The sequence below is a fragment of the Podarcis liolepis genome (assembly GCF_965112155.1).
Source record: "Podarcis liolepis genome assembly, chromosome: 8".
Lineage (NCBI taxonomy): Eukaryota > Metazoa > Chordata > Lepidosauria > Squamata > Lacertidae > Podarcis > Podarcis liolepis.
The window spans coordinates 7,683,374-7,701,165 of NC_139560.1; the positions used below are offsets into that span (position 1 = coordinate 7,683,374).

The 17,792-nt window shown below is 42.5% G+C and overlaps 2 protein-coding genes across 3 annotated transcripts; both read right to left on the reverse strand.

The window, feature by feature from the left end:
• Positions 1–5,735: 5,735 nt before the first annotated feature.
• On the reverse strand, positions 5,736–17,544 carry LOC310713146 (proto-oncogene Mas-like). Of its 2 annotated transcripts, none has more exons than XM_083516966.1 (2): positions 17,006–17,544; positions 5,736–6,993 (listed from the first exon to the last, which is right to left on the reverse strand). In XM_083516966.1, exon 2 carries the CDS (start codon positions 6,947–6,949, stop codon positions 5,954–5,956), a length of 996 nt encoding a protein of 331 aa, XP_083373092.1. In that variant the 5' UTR covers positions 6,950–6,993; positions 17,006–17,544; the 3' UTR covers positions 5,736–5,953. The 2 variants fall into 2 exon arrangements, with proteins under 2 accessions (XP_083373092.1, XP_083373093.1); XM_083516967.1 differs by lacking the exon at positions 17,006–17,544 and adding an exon at positions 11,422–11,704.
• Positions 14,825–16,071, reverse strand: LOC310713139 (proto-oncogene Mas-like). Its single transcript, XM_083516951.1, has one exon. The coding sequence runs from the start codon at positions 16,013–16,015 to the stop codon at positions 15,017–15,019; it is 999 nt and encodes a 332-aa protein (XP_083373077.1). The 5' UTR covers positions 16,016–16,071; the 3' UTR covers positions 14,825–15,016.
• Positions 17,545–17,792: the final 248 nt, after the last annotated feature.

The following is a 17,792-nucleotide window of genomic DNA, read 5'->3' on the forward strand; positions in this document are numbered from 1 at the left end:
GCATCAAACCCAAAAATTATATTATGGGGAAAATAACAATATATGCCGAAATGTTATTCAAAAGCATTCCAAAACATTATGGGGGTAATTAAAGTTCTGGGTCTCAGACCACATCCAGTTCTCAATCATTGGGTTCAATCCTTCTGCATCAGTCCACCAGCAAGTTACCGTATTTTTTGATCTATAAGACTCACTTTTTCCATCCTAAAAAGTAAGGGGAAATGTGTGTGCGTCTTATGGAGCGAATGCAGGCTGCGCAGCTATCACAGAAGCCAGAACAGCAAGAGGGATTGCTGCTTTCACTGCACAGCGATCCCTCTTGCTGTTCTGGCTTCTGAGATTCAGAATATTTTTTCTTCTTGTTTTCCTCATTCAAAAACTAAGTACGTCTTGTGGTCTGGTGTGTCTTATAAAGCGAAAAATACGGTAATTCCCCTCTTTTGAAACATCAGATTTACTTTCATTAATCGTGCGCACACACACAAACACAGACAGACAGACTGACTGACTGCAGGAGCTGGGCTGGAAGGCAGTTACCTTTCTCTGCCACCCATCAGGTGCTTTGTGCCATTCTGATAATGAGTGTTACTTGCTCAGGGTGATTTTTGGTTAGCCTTTTATGTGAGCAGCTTGCTTCCTCTCAATTGCATTAGAGTCTTTGCACACTGTGGTGGGTCACTTAAGTTGTGCCAGTGAAAAGCTAATCAGCTTAAGAAGAGCCCAGTCATCTTCTCCCATGTCCAGGGGTGACCCTTTCCTCTGCATTGCAGAGTGGACTGCATGGTTTCACCTGACTGCTTTATTCTCATGCCCCATCCCAATCCTTCTTAATTAGTGTTGACTAGAATGATGTGTCAAGGTGAGTCCATGGTGATGTCGGTTCTTCATCGTGCAAAGGAGTCTAGTGTAGCTTTGGATATAGCATCAATGGCTAGCATTGAGTGGAAATTGCATTGTGACATGATATGGAACCATCTCCCTCCTGTATCCACTGGTGTTTTTTTCAAAAACTTTTTTGGAAAGATAGAGATACATTGATGTCATGAATCACTTCTGCTAATTGTCACATTGCCCTATAAAGGTGTACATGGCAGAACTTTGTGTATTTCAATATGCACATAGATGGGATCCTCATAACAGAGTCCTGGTTGCACTCGGGTCCCAAGAGCTCACCTGACAGGGTTAAAATGGGAAGTCCTGGCCATTCCCCTGGGATCATGCCAGCTGGCTTTAGCCAATAGCCAGTAGGTTGTGTGATCCCAGGCGCTTTAAAAACCGCAGTGTGATGCAAGTGGGGCACTTGCATTTGCATGGCTGAACAACCACCCACCCTCCCAAGTTCAGGTAGAGTCGCTTGGCCTTGCTTTGGTTTGGGTTGGCTGTTTTGGAATAGTGGCTGGGTAGGAATTTTTTTCCCAATTGGCAGATAGGCTTTAGCCATTTGATTTTTGACTACCCCTTAGCAAATCATCACATCTTCTAAGGTGGCGGTTAGGCATTGGCTCAGTTGGATTGTGGGGAGGGGAGGTGCGGTCATCAACTGCCCCTCCAGGAACTGGGTATTGTGTTAAAGGAATCTGGGGGTCCTGGATCTCGTCCGAAGTCCGCTTGAGGGACTAGGGCCATGCCAGGACCACAGGAACCCTGGGGTGAGCTTAGGTTGGTTCTCATCAACCAGATGAGATGTCATCTCATCTGTCCTCACAGTTGAATGACGTGGCCCAGGGAGAGAGGGAAAAATAGTGGAAGTGAACAGCTGGCTTCGCAAATGGTATAAACAGGAACGGTTTGGATTCTTAGATCATGTACTGCAGTTTCTTGAAGATGGACTTCTGGCAAGCAATGGGCTGCACCTCACAACAGTTGGGAGGAATGTTTTTGCAAAAAATCTCAGAAACCTCATCAGGAGGGCTTTAAACTGACTAATGTGGGGGAGGGAGACAGTGCTCCTGAAGGTAGGAGTCTATCAATTGATGAAGATGATCATCCAAATGTCATAGACCAAATGGAGCAAACAGCACGCAGACCTAGTGGTGGGAGGAAAAAATCTTTAAATAAGAGTCACGGAGGAATGATTAATGGACTTCAGTGTCTGTACACTAATTCACAAAGCATGGGAAATAAACAAGATGAGCTTGAGCAAACTAAATATGACATCATAGGCATCACTGAAACCTGGTGGGATAAGTCCCATGATTGGAATGTAATAATGGAGGGATACAATCTATTTCAGAGAAACAGACCAGACAAGAAAGGAGGAGGAGTGGTGTTATATGTCAGGGATGTGTATACCTGTGAAGAGATCCAAGATTTAGAACCTCAAAGCCAAAGTGAGAGCATTTGGGTCAAAATTAAGGGAGAGAAGAATAACAGAAACCTCATTGTGGGAGTTTACTATAGATCCCCAAGCCAAACGGAGGACATAGATGATGCCTTCCTGGAACAGATGGCCAAGCATGCAAAAAGAAGGGAGATAGTAGTAATGGGGGACTTCAGTTACCCGGATATTTGTTGGATGTCAAACCCAGCCAAGAGCATAAGGTCAAACAGATTCCTCACTGGCCTTGCAGACAACTTCATTGTCCAGAAAGTGGGAGAAGCAACAAGAGGAACAGCCATTTTAGATCTGGTCCTAACCAATGTTGATGACCTGGTTAGTGAGGTAGAAGTGGAAGGATCATTAGGCGTGAGTGATCATGCTCTTCTGAAGTTTACTATACAGCGGAAAGGAGCAGCCAAGCATACTAGGACTTAATTTCTTGACTTTAAGAAAGCCGACTTCATAAAACCTAGGGAAGTGCTGGGTGAGATCCCATGGACAGTATTACTAAAAGGAAAGGGAATTCATGATGGCTGGGAGTTTGTTAAGAGGGAGATAGTAAAAGCACAACGTCAGGCAATACCAATGAAACGGAAACATGGAAGGTGCCTAAAGAAGCCAGGGTGGCTATCTAAAGAACTTTTAACTGAGTTAAGATTAAAAAAGGATGTGTACAAAAAATGGAAAAGGGGGGAAACCACCAAAGAGGAATTCAAACAAATAGCCAGCACGTGTAGACACAAAGTCAGAAAAGCTAAATCATAGAATGAACTCAGGCTTGCTATAGAGGTTAAAAGCAACAAAAAAGGCTTTTATGGGTGTGTTCGTAACAAAAGGAAGAACAAAGAAACAGTGGGGGCACTCAGAGGTGAAGATGGGGAAATGCAAACAGGGGACACAGAAAGGGCTGAACTCCTCAATGCCTTCTTTACCTCAGTCAAAATAAAAAAATTCCTTCCAGTAGCACCTTAAAGACCAACTAAGTTAGTTCTTGGTATGAGCTTTCGTGTGCATGCACACTTCTTCAGATACACGTATGTATCTGAAGAAGTGTGCATGCACACGAAAGCTCATACCAAGAAGTGTGCATGCACACGAAAGCTCATACCAAGAACTAACTTAGTTGGTCTTTAAGGTGCTACTGGAAGGAATTTTTTTATTTTTTCTTTACCTCAGTCTTCTCCGATAAAGAAAACAATGCCTGACCTGAAGAATTTGGAGCAAATGATTCAGCAGAGGAAACACAGCCCAGAATAACTAAGGAGATAGTACAAGAATACTTGGCTAGTTTAGATGTATTCAAGTCTCCAGGGCCAGATGAACTGCATCCAAGAGCATTAAAAGAACTGGCAGATGTGATCTCAGAACCACTGGCAGTCATCTTTGAGAATTCCTGGAGAACAGGCGAAGTCCCGGCAGACTGGAGGAGGGCAAATGTTGTCCCTATTTTCAAAAAGGGGAAAAGAGAGGACCCAAATAATTACCGCCCAGTCAGTCTGACATCAATACCAGGGAAGATTCTGGAGCAGATCATTAAGCAAACAGTCTGTGAGCACCTAGAAAGAAATGCTGTGATCACCAATAGTCAGCATGGATTTCTGAAAAATAAGTCATGTCAGACTAACCTGATCTCATTTTTTGACAGAATTACAAGCCTGGTAGATGAAGGGAACGCAGTGGATGTAGCCTACCTTGATTTCAGCAAGGCATTTGACAAGGTGCCCCATGATATTCTTGTAAAGAAGCTGGTAAAATGCGGTCTTGACTATGCTACCACTCAGTGGATTTGTAACTGGCTGACTGACCGAACCCAAAGGGTGCTCATCAATGGTTCCTCTTCATCCTGGAGAAGAGTGACTAGTGCGGTGCCACAGGGTTATGTCTTGGGCCCAGTCTTATTCAACATCTTTATCAACGACTTGGATGATGGACTCAAGGGCATCCTGATCAAATTTGCAGTTGACATCAAACTGGGAGGGGTGGTTAACACCCCAGAGAACAGGATCACACTTCAAAACGACGTTGACAGATTAGAGAACTGGGCAAAAACAAACAAGATGAATTTTAACAGGGAGAAATGTAGAGTATTGCACTTGGGCAAAAAAAATGAGAGGCACAAATCCAAGATGGGGGACACCTGGCTTGAGAGCAGTACATGTGAAAAGGATCTAGGAGTCTTGGTTGACCACAAACTTGACATAAGCCAACAGGGTGACGCGGCAGCTAAAAAAGCCAATGCAATTCTGGGCTGCATCAATAGGAGTATAGCATCTAGATCAAGGGAAGTAATAGTGCCACTGTATTCTGCTCAGGTACTGGAGTACTGTACTCAGGTATTCTGGAGTACTGTGTCCAGTTCTGGGCACCACAGTTCAAGAAGGACACTGACAAACTGGAATGTGTCCAGAGGAGGGCCACCAAAATGGTCAAAGGCCTGGAAACGATGCCTTATGAGGAACAGCTAAGGGAGCTGGGCATGTTTAGCCTGGAGAAGAGGAGGTTAAGGGGTGATATGATAGCCATGTTCAAATATATAAAAGGATATCACATAGAGGAGGGAGAAAGGTTGTTTTCTGCTGCTCCAGAGAAGCGGACATAGAGCAATGGATCCAAACTACAAGAAAGAAGATTCCACCTAAACATTAGTAAAGAACTTCCTGACAGTAAGAGCTGTTCGACAGTGGAATTTGCTGCCAAGGAGTGTGGTGGAGTCTCCTACTTTGGAGGTCTTTAAGCAGAGGCTTGACAACCATATGTCAGGAGTGCTCTGATGGTGTTTCCTGCTTGGCAGGGGGTTGGACACGATGGCCCTTGTGGTCTCTTCCAACTCTATGATTCTATGATTCATCAAGCTTGCTCCCTCATTTGGTTTACCCAATTGGATAATCACTCTGAGAGGTGGAGTCAGTTATAGTGGGGAGTTAATGCCTAAGCCAATACAGCTCACGTGATTGTATTTCAATAAAGTTATGGCCAAAATTTGCCCAAACAGGTAAACTAATGTAAGTGTCCGTGTGTATTTATTTTAGGGGTGGGTCTAGGGGCCTCGAGATGCAATTACAATTTCTAGATCACTTGATCCATATAATAAGCAGTGCTCTTTTTTAGCCGTAACTAATTGGAACTCAGTTCCAGCACCTCTCAGGTGCGTGCTGTTGCAATTGTAAAAGAATAAGGGAGGCCTTTATGGTGAGTTTCTGCACCTCTTTTTCTAGAAAAATAGCACAGAAAATAGGGATTGTACTGGTGGAATGTTCTATCATGCACTTTTTAAAAAAATCTGGGAGAAATCTTTTCTTCTGTTTTCTTCAAACATTTGAGCTCAACATGTGAAGATTTCTTTACTTCATTCCCTTTGGCAATGAATCTGTTTTCTATATCATTTAGCAAGTCATCCCTCTTAACTCAAAGTGTGAAGCGGCACTTCTTTTTATTTCATTTTCTAAAACATGCAAAGCATTAATCCTGCCAAATGGGGAATCCAAGGGGCTTTTAATGATACTGTTAAAACAAGGACAAAAATTAACAGAGTAAATGAATCCAGAATAGTAAAATAGTGAGTACAGAGGAAAAGAAGTACCAAGAAATACACCAAGAGATATTAATGACACTTTCTGAGCTATTTTGAACTCTTCACATCTGGGTTTGAACTGGAACTTCTTGTTCCTCTCTGCAGTTTTCCTCCTCTTTGAAAAGTCTGTCGAGTATGACCTTCATGCTCTCCCTGGATCGAGCCCTCTTGTTTCTCCCAATCAGGAAATAAATCAGTGGGTTAATACTGCTATTCAGGCAGCTGCATAATAACCCAACTGGTATTGCAAAAAATTCAACATTATACTCTATATATGGAGTGAAAAATTTGATTAATAAAATGCAAGTTAATGGGAAAGCTAAGAAGAGAAAGAAGAGGAGGGCAAGTAGGATGGCTCTTAAAGCTTTTCCCTTCTTACTCAGTTGTGATCTGAAGTAAACTTTTATAAACAGGACCAGAGTGGAAACAGTCATGAGTGGAAGGCAAAGTATAGCATTCATTAGAAGCAGATAGAAAAAGGGATTCATTGTATCTCTAAAAAGATAAAGAATCATGCTGATTACAGTGAGCAGGAAAGCAATGATCCATATTGTGGCACACACAAGGGTGGAAAAGTGTGGTGGTCGGTGGCATCGATGCCAAAGTGGGAAGACAGCAGAAACACACCTGTCAATGCTAATAGCTGTCAACAGATATTGACCAGTGTTGTACATGAACAACAACAAATACTCGAATACTGCAAACAAGTTAATATAAAAAGATAAGAATGGAAATAAACTCAAAATTCTCATAATCGAAAGAGGAGGTAAGCTCATGAGAGCTCCAAGGTCAGCAACAGCCAGATGTAGTATGAAAGTGGTGAAAGGATTCCTCTTCATGCAAAAGCCAAGAAACCAGATGACAGTTCCATTCCCAATGATTCCAAAAATGCTAATAACTGAAATTAAGACAAGGAAAATAATGTCTGCTATACGATATGTTGATAATTCATGATCAAAACCGTCCTGGGGGGTTAGGAAGTCAGTTCCATTTTCTGCTCCAATGTCTTCCCATGAAGCATTCCAAGGGGACCTGGATCCCAGGCCATCATTGCTCATCTTGCAGGATCTCTACTTCTGAGCTACTCCTTCCATGGCTCTTCCTACCAGGAGAAAAGAAACAAATGTGGAGTCTGTTTTGGCTACAAAGCTCAACCATATTAAAGTGAGACACTCATATTAGAAATAGAAATACTTTATTGTCACTGTACACTGCACACTCTGTGTGCTGTCGTACGACCACCAACCCCAAACGTCAGCTGTAATGTGGCTGTCTTCCATTCAGCAGCCTCACAGCCCACGGGTAGAAAATGTTCTTTAACCTGATGGTGCTGCTTATCGTGTGCTGGCCAGGGTGTGAGTCATCCCTTAGAATGTTCCCCACCCTTCTGAGACAACGGTCTCCCACAATGACATCTAGCGGACTCAGGGGACAGCCCACGATATTGTGTGTTGTCTTAACCACCCTCCATAGGCACTCTCTGTCCATGGCTGTCAAACCAGCGTACCAAACCATGATACAGTATGAGACTGATAGAAGGAAATCATCAGTTGCTGTCCAACCTTGTTCTTTCACAAGACCCTAAGGAAATGAAGTCTCTGTTGGGCCTTCCTAACCACCTGTGCTGTATGACCTTCCAAGTTTGGTCTTCACTAAGATGGACTCCCAGGTATTTAAAGAAAGAGACTCTCTCCACACAGACCCCCTATGATATACAACGGGGCTATCTCCCCTCTCTTCCTCCGAAAGTCCAACACCATCTCCTTTGTCTTGCCAATGTTTAGGTGCAGATTGTTCTCTGAGCACCATGTGGATACCTTTTGAACCTCCCCCCTGTACATAGATTCATCTCCGCCTATAATTAAACCCATTTTAATGGTGGTGTCATCAGCAAACTTAATAATTGTAGTAGATGGGTCAGATGAAATGTGATCATATGTATACAACAAATACAGGTATGGACTTAGCACGCATCCCTGTGGAGTGCCAGTGCTGAGCTTCAGGGAGGTAGATGTAACAGGTCCAATCCTTACTCTTTGTGTCTGATCTCACAGAAAGTCTTTAATCCAATCACAGATATTAGAAGAAAGGTCCAGGTCCCTTAACATTCTGAAGAGAATGTCCGGAAGGATGGTATTGAAAGCCGAGCTATCATCAATAAACAGCATTCTGACATAACTCCCTGGTCTCTCCAGATGACTCTCTGCAAGGTGAAAAGCTGAAGCAATGGCATCATCTGTTGACCTATTTTTCCTATAGGCGAACTGGTGTTTATCAAAGCCCGGTGGAAAACATGTTCTCAGGTGTCTCTCGAAACATTTCATCACTACAGATGTTAATGCAATGGATCTATAGTCATTTAGGCAGCTAATTGCTGCTTTCATTGGGACTGGGATAATGGTGGCTGCTTTCAAACATGATGGAACACAAGCGGTTTGCAGAGGGATGTTAAAAATCCTCATCAAGACCCCTGCTAATTGATCGGTGCAATTTCCCCCCACTATGCCCAGCACCCCATTTGGGACAGCAGCTTTGCAGGGATTGACCGCCCACAATACAGCTTTCACTTGATGGTCATATAAAACAGGTGGCTGTGAGTTTGTAGACTGGCAGACAGGAGCTAAGATATCTGCTCTTTTTGCCTCATAGCGGGTGAAGTAGATGTTTAGCTCCTGTGCCAACAACTCATTGGCTGTGACCATGTTCGTCATATTGCCTTTACAGTTGGTTAGGTGCTGCAATCCTTGCCACACATTCAGTAATAAAAGAGACATGCTATAGTGGGAATTCATGACTGATAAACAAAGGTTTAGGGGGGAAATGCAGTTTGCCAATGGGTTATGGATTTTCCCTTCAATAAAATATCTGCAGGCATAGCATCAGGAAGCATATCGTTTCTGAACTAAAATTCCCCTCTTCTGCTCTCTGAGTCAGACTTGACTTCTCAAACTAACATATTGTGTCCAAAACACTGAGAGTGGGATGGTTGGATGGGCTCAGTGCTTCAAATCTGGAGTGAAGAAGAGGAACGGGAGAAGGAGTTGAGCAGCTCTGGTGATCAGGAAAACAAAAGCCATTATGATTATTAGTACACCGCCCATCTGACTGGGTTCCCAAACCACAGTGGGCAGCTTCCAAAATATATTATAAAAACATAACCAAATGATGCATTGGGAAGGCAGGTATAAGGTTTTTTATTATTAAAATGTGATTTTTGTAAAACCAGATGAAATAAAACTCAAGACAAATCCACTGTCCTGGTCTTACAGGGGCCAAACAGATGCTTAAGGGAAGCCTACAAACAGCTTCTGAACACAACAATAGTCTCCTCTCCTGTTTTTTCTACTTGTCAACCAGCTCTTTCATTTCCCAACCCCACTAGGGGCAACTTTGACATTGCTGCGAGACCATCCTGTGTTTTTACTGGGACATGGGGACACTTCTGTTCAACCCCACATACATTAACATACTTCACATACATTCCTTACATTTTTCACTCCTCTCCTGTTGACCCTCTTTGACCAATATTTTCTAATATATCATTTCCAAGCATAAGAAGGAGACATGCCAACACCAGTAAACTGTTTATGGAGGAAACAATATGAATTATAACAGAAAAATAAAACACAAGTTAAAGTGAATTCAAGCAGTAAAATGACAGCTAGTAATAAAAAAAAAATGATGATGAGCCTTACATTGAGATTTTAAAAAAATAATCTTGTATCCCCATTGTAGAGCACTTGTGAGGCAGATGATTGGTTTGTCCAGCCCACTATTCCCTTCTCCAGGGATTCAACTTGGCCTTTTCTGCCTGTAATGCATGTACAGTTCTGCCTATGGTTCCCCTTCCATTTTTGCAAATGAACCATGTCAACTTGAGACATGACTAAGAGGGGGACAACCTGTGAGCAACTGTTGATCAGCAGTCTAAGGACACAGTGAGCTGGAGGCAAGAAGCACAAAATCTTGTCCTGGAATGAGGAGGTACCAGGAAGATTGGCAGAATTGACTACAGCCCCAAGGAGGAGAAAATTTCACCAAGCTCTCCGCAAGATGTTTAGGGCTCCACATATTACTCTTCATCTGTTCTTAAGCAGTTTGCAAATATCCTGTGGCAAGGAGAATTTTGTTCATTGGTTGTCAAGAAAGTTAATTTAAGAGGAGGTTCTTGCCTCCAAAGTCTTGGTGTCATAGAGAAGCATTTTTCAGAAAAGTGAGGAAATAAGTTGCAAGGATCAACTGGGTGAGGGGTAAAACTACCGTGTCTGGGTTTCTTTGGGGGAAATGATATGCTTTGATTGCATGGTGCGTATGGAGCCCCACAGGTGTAACTATGAAACCTGAAGGGGGGGGGGCTTTTGAATGACTAAGAGGGGGACAATGGTTAACCAATTGGGAGAGGAGAACAGAATGGAGTGGTTGGATGCAATGGCATACACACACACAAACGTATGCAAAGATCTATGTAGAGTAAATAACATGGCACATTCTGGCTAGATCATTTTCCTTGTTCAGATTGAGGGCTTTCCCAGCCTTCCACCAGTCCCATTCCAAAAAGGCACAGTTTCACACACTTTCCAGGCACTTTCCAGCCACTTTCCAGGCAATGGTCCAAGTGACCTCCCATTTGCTGTGCAGCTTTCCCCTGAAAAACGTTCTCGTTGTCTCTGAATTGGAATGAACAGCAATGTGCAGAAAACCCAATGGTCATGTGTTTTGATTCAGCAGTAAAGAGAAGGTTTTCCTAGTGGGAAACGGAAGGCCAAATGAGGTAAGGAGGAGCCCTGAGAACCTGAGAATTCATGACTGATAAACAAACAAACAAACATGTGAGAAATATTGTTCACTGAAATGTTTGTCAAACCTATCAGCTTCAAAGGCTTGCGGTAGGCTGCAGTTCGCCAATGGGTTATGGATTTTTCCTCCAAATAAAAAAATCTGCAGGCACAGCATCGGTAAGCATATCATTTCTGAACTAAAATTCTTATATTGTGGTCTCTGACTCAGCCTTAAGATTGGAAACTAATCTCTTGTGTCGTACACATTGAGGGTGGGATGGTTGGGTGGTAGAGAAGAGGAGTGGGAGAAGGAGTTGAACAGCTCTTGTGATTAGGGAAACAAAAGCCAGAATGAATTGGGAAGGCATCTGTTTTTGATAATTATTAAAATGTGATTTTTAACAAAAGTGGATAAAATAAAACTCAAGTTGAATTGAGATTATTAAGAAATATGAAAATTAGAGGGAAAAATCCCCCACAATAGATTAGGCAGACAGCAAGATTTTTATAATGTGGAATGTATTAGACAAACCATTACTCTCTCCTGCCTAGTACTTTCTGCTCTGACTGGATGTGGGAACCAAAAATTTCTGCTGTCTTCACCAGCCACGTACCTTGTATCCTTCTAACAGAACACTCCAGGGAGTTAGCTTGTCCCACCTATCAGCCAAAGGTGCACAGCATTGTCATTCAGCTACAGATCCCCTCTTACCTTTGCTAATGAATGACATCAAATTTAGCTATTCACATACCTGTCAAAAGCTTTGGATCAGCATCCCTCCGGCATGGTGAGTGGGATCAGCAAGTGGTGCTGGAGTAATCAGGTATTCAGAAGATTTGCAAAAATTGTTAAAATGCCTCATCTGGTTCTTAGCAAGATGTGTAGGATTCTGCCCATGTGTCTTCAGTTCTGTGTAATCCATTTGCCAGCATCATGTGATAAGCTGGTTGTTTTGTGCATTGGGTCTCAGGACAGCATTTGACAAACTCAGGAGGAGATTCTTGCCTTCTAAAACTCAGTGTCCCAGTCAGGGACTCTTGAGAAGAGAGAGTTTGCAAGTGGTAAGCAAGTCCAACTTCTCTTTGTCCCTATCTGGAGAAACATCTTTATTGATTAGAGTGTCACCTGACTCATTAACAGAAAGACTAACCAATGTATTCAGAGAATAATCAGCTTGCGGTTGGTTCTGCTGGGGAAGAACATAGGCTGGGGTGGAGAAATATATCTGAAGAACAAAAAAGAGAGTCCTGCTAGATCAGGTCAGTGGCCCCTGCAGCCAATAGTCCTCGTCTCACAATGGCCAAACAGATGCTTCAAGGAAGCCCACAACAGCTTCTGAACACAACAGTATGTTCCACCCAAATGATGTTCTGCTGGCATGCCTCAATCTCCTTAATTTTCCAACTCCCTTGGGACGACATTGACATCTGTGGGAGGCCAACCTGGTATTTTTGGTGGGGTGTGGTCACACTTCTACACAATCCCAGATGCATCAATCCTTTAAAGACTCTATTTTTTGGAGTACTCTTCTTTCCATACTGGCGACAAGGAAAAAATAAATTCTCTTTCTGAAGAAGGCTGAAATGTAGCCAGACCAAGAGATGGTATTTCTATTTCTCTCTCTCTCTCTCTCTCTCTGTGTGTGTTTATGGGTATGAGTATAAGTATAAGTATAAGTATAAGTATAAGTATAAGTATAAGTATAAGTATAAGTATAAGTATGAGAGAGAAAGTGACCTACTGCATGCCCCCTTCCACCTGGTTCTTATTTTTTTCCATTCAGTCATTCCATATCCAATTCCACTGAATTTTCTTTGGGTTGTTCTGGGGTTTTTATGCCCCTCTCAGTGCTACAGAAAGCATGCCTCTTATGCAATGATGGTATAGTTTTGGATACAGGAGCCCAAACATGGGAAGTATCAGCTTGATATTGCTGCACATGAGACTTAGATATGTGATATAGAAGACTCTGTATGAGAATGGTCTACTGGGCACATGTTCATGACCGTTAAATGCCAGGACCTTGTTATCTGCCACCAGAGCTATCTTGCTTGAACTTCTGCAGAAGATAGTTGGGTGTTGCCTGTGAGAGGAGACAGTTACAAAAGCATCTAACCCAAAACTTATATTATGGGGGGAAATAACTATATATACAATAATGATATGCACAAGAATTCCAAAACATTATGGGGCTAATTAAAGTTCTGGGCCTCAGACCACGTTCAGTTCTCAATCCTTGGGTTCTATCCTTCTTCAGCAGTCCAACACCAAGTTAATTCTTCTCTTTTGAATAATCATATTTACTTTCATTAATAGCACACACAGACAAGCACACACACACTAAGAGAGGGAGAGAGACAGCCACAAACATGGACACAGACACAGACTGCAGGAGCTAGGATTGAAGACACTAATATCTCCCTGTTACCCACCAGGTGCTTTGTGCCATTCTGATAATGAGTGTTACTTGCTCAGGCTGATTTTGGTTAGCCTTTTATGTGAGCAGCTTGCTGCCTCTCAGTTGCATTAGAGCCTTTGCAAATTGTGGTGGGTCACTTAGGTTGTTCCAGTGAAAAGCTAATCAGCTTAAGAGGAGCCCAGTCATCTTCTCCCATGTCCAGGGGTGACGCTTTCCTCTGCAATGCAGAGTGGACTGCATGGTTTCACCTGACTGCTTTATTCTCATGCCCCATCCCAATCCTTCTTAATAAGTGTTGACTAGAATGATGTGTCAAGGTGAGTCCATGGTGATGTCGGTTCTTCATCGTGCAAAGGAGCCTAGTGTAGCTTTGGATATAGCATCAATGGCTAGCATTGAGTGGAAAGTGCATTGTGACATGATATGGAACCATCTCCCTCCTGTATCCACTGGTGTTTTTTTCAAATACTTTATTGGAAAGATAGAGATACATTAATGTCATGAATCACTTCTGCTAATTGTCACATTGCCCCATAAAGGTGTAGATGGCAGAGCTTTGTGTATTTCTATATGCACATAGATGGGATCCTCATAATAGAGTCCTGGTTGTGCTCAGGTCCCAAAAGCTCACCTGACAGGGTTGAAATGGGAGGGAGGGGCGTGACGTCCTGGCCATTCCCCTGGGATCATGCCAGCTGGCTTTAGCCAATAGCCAGGAGGTTGTGTGATCCCAGGTGCTTTAAAAACAGCAGTGTGATGCAAGTGGGGGACTTGCATTTGCACAGCTGAACAACCAAACACCCTCCTTGCTTTAGTTAGAGTCGCTTGGCCTTGCTTTGGTTTGGGTCGCCTGTATTGGAACAGGGGCTGGATAGGATTATTTTTTTTCCATTTGGCAGATTGGCTTTAGCTATTTGATTTTTGCCTAACCCTTAGCAAATCGCCACGACTTGAAAGGTGGTGGTTAGGCATTGGCTCAGTTGGATTGTGGGGAGGGGAGGTGTGGCCATCACCTGCCCCTCCAGGAACTGGGTATTCTGTTAAAGGAATCTGGGGGTCCTGGATCTTGTCCAGAGTCCGCTTGAGGGCTAGGGCCATGCCAGGACCAATGGACTCACGGGGTGAGCTTAGGTTGGTTCTCATCAAGCTTGCTCCCTCATTTGGTTTACCCCATTTGACGATCACCCTGAGAGGTGGAGTCAGTTGTAGTGGGGAGTTAATGCCTAAGCCAATACTGCTCACGTGATTGTATTTCAATAAAGTTGTGGCCAAAATTTGCCCCAAAGGTTAAACTAATATAAGTGTCCGTGTGTATTTATTTTAGGGGTGGGTCCTGGGGCCTCGAGATGCAATTATAATTTCTAGATCACTTGATCCATATAATAAGCAGTGCTATTTTTAGCCGTAACTAATTGGAACTCAGTTCCAGCACCTCTCAGGTGCGTGCCGCTGAAATTATAACAGAACAAGGGAGGCCTTTATGGTGAGTTTCTGCAGCTCTTTTTCTAGAAAAATAGCCCAGAAAATAGGGATTGTACTGGTGAATGTTCTATCATGCACTTTTTAAAAAAATCTGGGAGAAATCTTTTCTTCTGTTTTCTTCAAACATTCGAGCTCAACATGTGAAGATTTCTTTACTTCATTCCCTTTGGCAATGAATCTGTTTTCTATACCATTTAGCAAGTCATCCCTCTTAACTCAAAGTGTGAAGCGGCACTTCTTTTTATTTCATTTTCGAAAACATGCAAAGCATTAATCCTGCCAAATGGGGAATCCAAGGGGCTTTTAACAATACAGCTAAAACAAGGACATAAATTAACAGAGTAAATGAATTCAAAATAATAAAATAGTGAGTACAGAGGAAAACAAGTACCAAGAAATACACCAAGAGATAGAAAATGACGCTTTCTGAGCTTTTTTGAAGTCTTCACATCCGGTTTTGAACTGGAACATCTTGTTTCTCTCTGCAGTTTTCCACCTCTTTGAAAAGTCTCTGGAGTATGACCTTCACGCTCTCCCTGGAACGAGCCCTCTTGTTTCTCCCAATCAGGAAATAAATCAGTGGGTTAATACTGCTATTCAGGCAGCTGCATAATAACCCAACAGACATTACAAAAAATTCAACATTATACTCTATAAGTGAAGTGAAGAAACTGATTAATAAAATGCAAGTAAATGGGAAAGCTAAGAAGAGGAAGAGGAGGAGGGCAAGTAGGATGGCGGTTAAAGCTTTTCCCTTCTTCCTCTGTTGTGATCTAAAGTAAACTTTTATAAACAGGACCAGAGTGGAAACAGTCATGAGTGGGAGGCAAAGTATAGCATTCATTAGAAGGTGGTAGAAAATGGTATGCGGTAGAATGTTAAAAATAGAAACAATCAAGTTGATTGCAGTGAGCAGGAAAGAAATGATCCATATTGTGGCACACACAAGGGTGGAAAGGTGTGGTGGTCGGTGGCATCGATGCCAAAGTGGGAAGACAGCAGAAGCACACCTGTCCATGCTAATGGCTGTCAACAGATATTGACCAGTGTTGTACATGAAGAAAAAAAGAATGGAAACCACTGTTGCAATCCAATGCATATAGGGAGGTAAAAATAAAAATGACCTCAGAAGATTTATAATGGAAAAAGGAAATAAGCATATGAGAGCCCCAAGGTCAGCAGCAGCCAGATGCAGGATGAAGGTGGTGAAAGGATTCCTCTTCATGGAAAAGCCAAGAATCCAGATGACAATTCCATTCCCAATGATTCCAAAAATGCTAATAAGTAAAATGGAGATGGAGATAAGAATGTTTGCTATACGATATTGTGGCAATCCATGATCAGAACCATCCTGGGGGGTTAAGAGGTCAGTTCCATTTTCTGCTCCAATCTCTTCCCATGAAGCATTCAAAGTGGACCAGGATCCCGGGCCATCATTGCTCATCTTGCTGTATCTGTACTTTTGAGTACTTTTGGGTACTTTTTCTTGGATAGATCTTACTACCAGGAGAAAATAAACAAATGTGGCGTCAGTTTTGGCTATAAAGCTCAACCATATTAAACTGAGACACTCAAACAATAGCAAAAGAGACATGCTATAGTGTGAATTCATAACTGATTAACAAACAAACACTTTAGGAATATTGTTTATTGGAATGTTTGTTAAAACTCATCAGTTTCAAAGCCTTAGAGGGGAAATGCAATATTCCGGTGGGTTATGAATCTTTCCCACAGGTAAAAAATCGACATTCACAATATCAGTAAGCATATCATTTTGGAAAGTCCAATTTCTCAACTTCTGGTCTCTGACTCAGCCTAAAGATCTGAAACTAACCTCTCGTGTTGTAGACACTGAGGGTGGGATGATTGGGTGGTGGAGAAGAGGAGTGGGAGAAGGAGTTGAACAGCTCTTGTGATTAGGAAAGCAAAAGCCAGAATGAATTGGGAAGGAATCTGTAATTTTATTATTATTAAAATGTGATTTTTAACAAATGGATAAATAAAACTCAAGCCAAATTGAATTTGATAAGAAATATGAAAATCAGAAAATGACCCACAATAGCTTAGCCAGACAGCAAGATTTTTACAATGTAGAATGTATTAGACAAACCTTTAGTCTATCCTGCCTAGTACTTTCTGCTCTGACTGGATGTGGGAACCAAAAATTCCTGCCGTCTTCACCAGCCATCTACCTGGTAACGCAAGACTCCATGAATTTAGCATGGCTAACCTATCTACCAAAGCTGCACAGCATTGCCATTCAGATCCCCTCTAATCATTGCTAATGAATGACATCAAATTTAGCTATTCACGTACCTGTCAAAAGCTTTGGATCAGCATCCCTCTGGCATGGTGAGTGGGAGCAGCAAGTGGTGCTGGAATAAGCAGGTAATCGGAAGATTTGAAGAAATTGTTTAAATGCCTCATCTGGCACTTAGCAAGATGTGTAGGATTCTGCCCATGTGTCTTCAGTTCTGTGTAATCCATTTGCCAGCATTGTGTGATAAGATGATTGTATTCCGCACCCGGGTCTCAGGATAGCATTTGACAAACTCAGGAGGAGATTCTTGCTTTCTAAAGTTTAGTGTCCCAGTCAGGCACTCTTGAGAAGAGAGAGTTTGCAAGTGGTAAGCAAGTCCAACTTCTCTTTACCCCTGTCTGGAGAAATATCTTCCTTGATTAGAGTGTCACCTGACCCATTAACAGAAAGACTAACCAGTGTATTCAGAGAGTAATCAGCTTGCGGTTGGTTCTGCTGGGGAAGAACGTAGGCTGGGGTGGAGAAATATATCTGAAGAACAAAAAAGAGAGTCCTGCTAGATCAGGTCAGTAGCCCTTGCAGTCAATTGTCCTGATCTCACAGTGGCCAAACAGATGCTTCAAGGAAGACCACAACAGCTTCTGAACACAACAGTACTCTCCTCCCCCGTGATATTTTGCTGGCAGGCCTTTATTGCCTTAATTTTCCAACCCCCTTGGGACAAGTTTGACATGTCTGGGAGGCCAATCTGCTTTTTTTGGTGGGGCGTGGGAACACTTCTGTCTGATCCCATATGCACCAGTTCTTTAAAGCCTCTATTTATTGATATCAAGTACTCTTCATTGCATCCTGGGGGACATGGAGAAAAATATCTCAGTCTGAGTAAGGCTTAGCCATACCATAAGATGTTATTTTTGGTGCTTTTTCGTGGGAGAGAAAAAAAGAAAGGAGAGAAAGCCAC

What these genes read in the sequence shown, in the direction of transcription:
- LOC310713146 (XM_083516966.1), bottom strand. Translation starts at nt 6,949, where the DNA reads ATGAGCAATGATGGCCTGGGATCCAGGTCCCCTTGGAATGCTTCATGG.
- LOC310713139 (XM_083516951.1), bottom strand. Translation starts at nt 16,015, where the DNA reads ATGAGCAATGATGGCCCGGGATCCTGGTCCACTTTGAATGCTTCATGG.